Source organism: Mercenaria mercenaria, chromosome 15 (assembly GCF_021730395.1).
Source record: "Mercenaria mercenaria strain notata chromosome 15, MADL_Memer_1, whole genome shotgun sequence".
Taxonomy (NCBI): Eukaryota; Metazoa; Mollusca; class Bivalvia; order Venerida; family Veneridae; genus Mercenaria; species Mercenaria mercenaria.
Genome location: NC_069375.1, coordinates 49,503,449 through 49,507,770, shown reverse-complemented (window position 1 = coordinate 49,507,770; position 4,322 = coordinate 49,503,449). Strand labels below are relative to the sequence as shown.

Here is a 4,322-nt window from a genome sequence, read left to right as displayed (position 1 = left end):
GTTGAGATTTATACCTGTACGGGTACGCGTACATGTTGGCCTTTGATTTATTTTTTTCAATGAGTGCCTTTTGGAGTCAGTATTTAAATAATTGTTACGGTATCAAAAACCTTCCAAACAGTAGAAACGTATGTGTAGCTAACCGCTTAATTGACTCTTCAAACTCCTTTTATTTTGTGTATGGATGTCAAAAGAACGTCCTTATACTTTAAATCTTAACATATATTAATAAAACTCCATTCGCATCGAATAAATATTAAAAAATCGTACGAACAGACGTACCTGTACTTAAAAATCAACCTGTATTAATAACATTTCTATCGCATTGTTTAAAATTTTTAAAAAAAAAACGTATGAACAGACGTACCTATACCTAAATTTAAATACATAATAAAACTCCTATATTACAATGTATAAATATTTCAAAATCGTCGAATAGACGTACCAGCATACATTATTTGAACTCCTATTATACTGCATAATCGTACGAATAGACGAAGCAGTACTTAAGTCTCAACATTTATTATTAGAACTCCTATTACATTGCATAAGTAGTTATAAATCGTACGAAAAGACGTACCTGTATTTAAATCTCAACATATATTATTAGAACTTCTATTACATTGCATAAGTAGTTATAAATCGTACGAAAAGACGTACCTGTATTTAAATCTCAACATATGTTAATGATACATTTAACCCTCGTGCACCAATGTTCACCTGAACATACTTACAATAAACAGTTAAAAGTAACTCAGATGCAAACTCTTCGCTTTAAAGTTTTCAGATGTGAAACGAGAACATGTATGGGTATTTTTGTTTTAAATTCAGGAAATTCATTGTCAGAATCCTGGTTTTTCCAACTTACATATTTAGTTCTTCGCCATCTCGAGAAAGCTTTAAAGAACGTGTAATAGTTTACGTATTTTGGAAATATTTCGAAACATGCAGCATGTTTAGGTAGAAACAGTATATGTGACATTCCAGCGCCATGCATTCCTACCAAAATATCAGTTTGTGTTATCATTTCAATTTGTTCTTTCATTGAGAAGTATTCGAGATATATTCCTCTTACTTCATGTCCGTAAAAAACTGATTGAACAACTCCGAGAACCTCTGAATTATTATAAAACTTTCTAAGGACAATGCCACTTGTCAATTCTGGATGCGACCTATAGTCTCTGCGTAATATAACAGTTATCCTAAGCCTGTTACAATTCAAAGATTTATGTTGAGGAAGTTTAAAGGAGTCTAAAATGAAATTTCGAAACTCTGTTACATATGGCAGCCTTGTTAACGTTGGTATATTCATCAGACTCTCGTATCCATATATATTCCATATCAACGCTTTGTACACGTTGTCACTGGGTATAGTATTATATCTCGTTATTTCACCAAATAAGGTATCCCAAGTTTCATCTAGTATGTTCGGAGGTCTGTCGTCCATGAACAATATTGCAACCTGTTTAGGGTCAAAATTTAACAAGTACGATATAAGAAAAAGACTATACCATTCACACATGGCGTGGTATAAGTTATGAGCTTCTACTCTGTTCACAGCAAATGTTGGTGTCTTTATAACAGACATTCTATTCTTTTTGATATAATAATAGCTGTAAACTGTCATGTTTTCCATCCAGTCGTTTAATATATTTTCTTTCATCCATTCCTTGACAGTCAATATGTTTCCTTTAACACCACCTTGCACAAAATAATAGTCCGGTTTGCGTTCTGTGCAAGGAATAGAAAATGTTTTAGTGTTTGGATCTATATGAGCATATCGCAGAACAGCAAACCTCTCTCCATAACCAATAAAGTTTATACCACAACCGAAATATGCTGCCTTTAACCAGGATTTAACATCTATAACTGTTCCTGTCAGATCCTTTCTCATGTACTTCACTGTTATCACAATCATAGAGGCTGATCCTATTGTAATCAGGATCAGATAACTCTTCAATATCTCTCTCAGTGTCGGAATGTGCATCCTCGTTGATTTTTTCGATCTTCCTTTCTTCTTAAACTTGTAGCTGAAACACTTTGTTAATGATACAACACATTTATGCACTGAAATTGCCATATCAAACTACCATGAAAACAGACACTATAAGTCACATTTTGTAGTAACACGTGTGTATCTTTTACAGGTATAATCGCTTCAACAATTTGTCTCGTTGTAAAGTTAAGTATTTTCAAAAGGTTAAAAGAAATGTAAAGTTAGTCACGGTACATGATAACAAGTATCATATTATAGTTTATTTATCTTAAAATGTTAAAGCAAATCGATTTGAATCAGTGATCCGCTACAATGTAATAGACTGTATAAATGTATCGGTAAATCCAAAGTATAAATAAAAACGTGCATGTATTCGATACAAATGTCATTCCTAAAACGAAATCTTTCTCAAAACCGAAGGTTGATTTAACTGACCGAAGTAGCTATATTCTTGATAAATATTAAAGTCGAATAAAATATTTGCCTTTTCCAGTGTAAGCAGTTTTTCACAACTGGAAACGACCAACAGTTCTTACATTTGATACCATTGTGTTCAGTGGTTCTTTTTAATCCTTGTTCTGAAATAGATAAAACAAAATATAGATTTATATCCATTTTATCTATGAAATAACTGTTTTGAAAAATCCAACAGCACTGTCTTGCTATCTCAATAAAGAATTCGTCGAATTAACATTATAACATTTGCGTATAGTTCGTCATATGATCATTTTATATATTGTTTCTTTTAAAGCAGCACATGGAAGTAGATGTAGCTCTATATCGCGGTTGTGTGACATCTATTATATCACACCATTGATTGTTGGTCTACTTCACTTCATCATGTAAAGGCTCGTTCTATATCAGTGTCTTGTTAATTACTTTTATTTAATGAAGATTACCGCTATCGATTACCTTCATTCATATATATATATATACACAACTAGAAGAATCGATTTGATCAGCCATAGCTCACACACGGTGTAGGAGAAATCAGGCGTAGCATACATACAGGTAATATCACATTTTGAAACAATTCTATTGAGTAGTTGCAGTCGATATCGTGTATCGGACTTTTTATTGATTACACGATCACTTGAATTTCCGATCAAACTTTTATTTGTTATTGAACTATCTCATTTTAAACGACTACTTCATAACTCTACAACCAATATAAATAGGTCCAAGCAGGTAAAATTATTTGCAGACTTATTTCTGAAATGGTTACGAAAATGTAAAATGATGACTTTACCTATAAACCTCAAACATATCCAAAATATACACATGTACCTAAACACCCTGTAGGGAATCTCTTTTTTTCAATACGGGCGGGCTTCACAACCCATTAACCTAATATTTCAATAATAATGTCTTGTCAAATATAAGCACCATTTGGTGTTCACAAACGTTAGCGACCAGCAAAGATCCAGATCTGTGCATAGTTTGTTTATCCCTACTTCCATACTGTTTGATTATCAATACAACTGTTAAACAGTATGGATCTTGACCCGAATGCACTGATGTTCAGGCTGATCTTGACCTATACTGGTCGCATAGTTGCGCAAAGCGCTCAAATATGTATTAAACGTTTTCATTAACAGTCTTCCTTTGTTTGTGAGGAAGAACATCAAGTAAAAAAGCATAGTTCAAAAAGTTTTATATAATAATAATAATATTTTAATGCCCATATGCGGACTGGCCTGCTTAAAGTCACCTTGATAGCTTCGTCGAATGAAGTAATAACTGAAGTTTGGATGGAACTTATAGTGGTTAAAAGCATGGAAGACAGCTGTCTCGTCCACACGGGTTGGAGGACAGACAAAAATGGATTAAATAGAAATTATCACACGTGGACATTAATTGTCAATGAAGTACTAATGCATTAACCTTCTATGGTAACATGTTTTGAAAATTATACATACGGTCAAATGAACAGCATATCTAGCTCAGCTCACTTTCTACAAACACTACTCATTGTTTAACACATTTCGTCCATATTACTAAGTACTAAGTTTAAAACAGAAAAAAAGTGATTTTCAAAAAAAGTTGCTATCGATGCGCCCTAGCAGAAATATAAATTCACATTAGTGGCGATGTGTTATTGACCTGTGAAGGTGCCGTTAGTGGTACAAACAAACGCGTACATATGCCCACTTTTATTGCGATTTTTCTTTTAATTAAAAAAATATCCTCGAGGCCATGAGATAAACTGACGCAAATTATTTGTACAAAATATTTTCTTTCAGTTTATCGCGTGGCCAAGAGATAAAATGATGGAAATTATTTTTCAAAAAAAAAAACATTTTCTTCAATTTAGCTCGTAGCCTAG

The 4,322-nt window shown here is 32.9% G+C and overlaps 1 protein-coding gene across 1 annotated transcript; it reads right to left on the bottom strand.

Annotated features, from left to right (window-relative positions):
* Nucleotides 1-754: 754 nt before the first annotated feature.
* LOC123563735 (uncharacterized) lies at nucleotides 755-1,987 on the bottom strand. Its single transcript, XM_045356745.2, has one exon. It carries the CDS (start codon nucleotides 1,985-1,987, stop codon nucleotides 755-757), a length of 1,233 nt encoding a protein of 410 aa, XP_045212680.2.
* Between the last annotated feature and the right edge of the window lie 2,335 nt (nucleotides 1,988-4,322).

Excerpts from the sequence above, each read along its gene's own strand:
- LOC123563735 (XM_045356745.2), bottom strand. The coding sequence starts at position 1,987 with ATGCACATTCCGACACTGAGAGAGATATTGAAGAGTTATCTGATCCTG.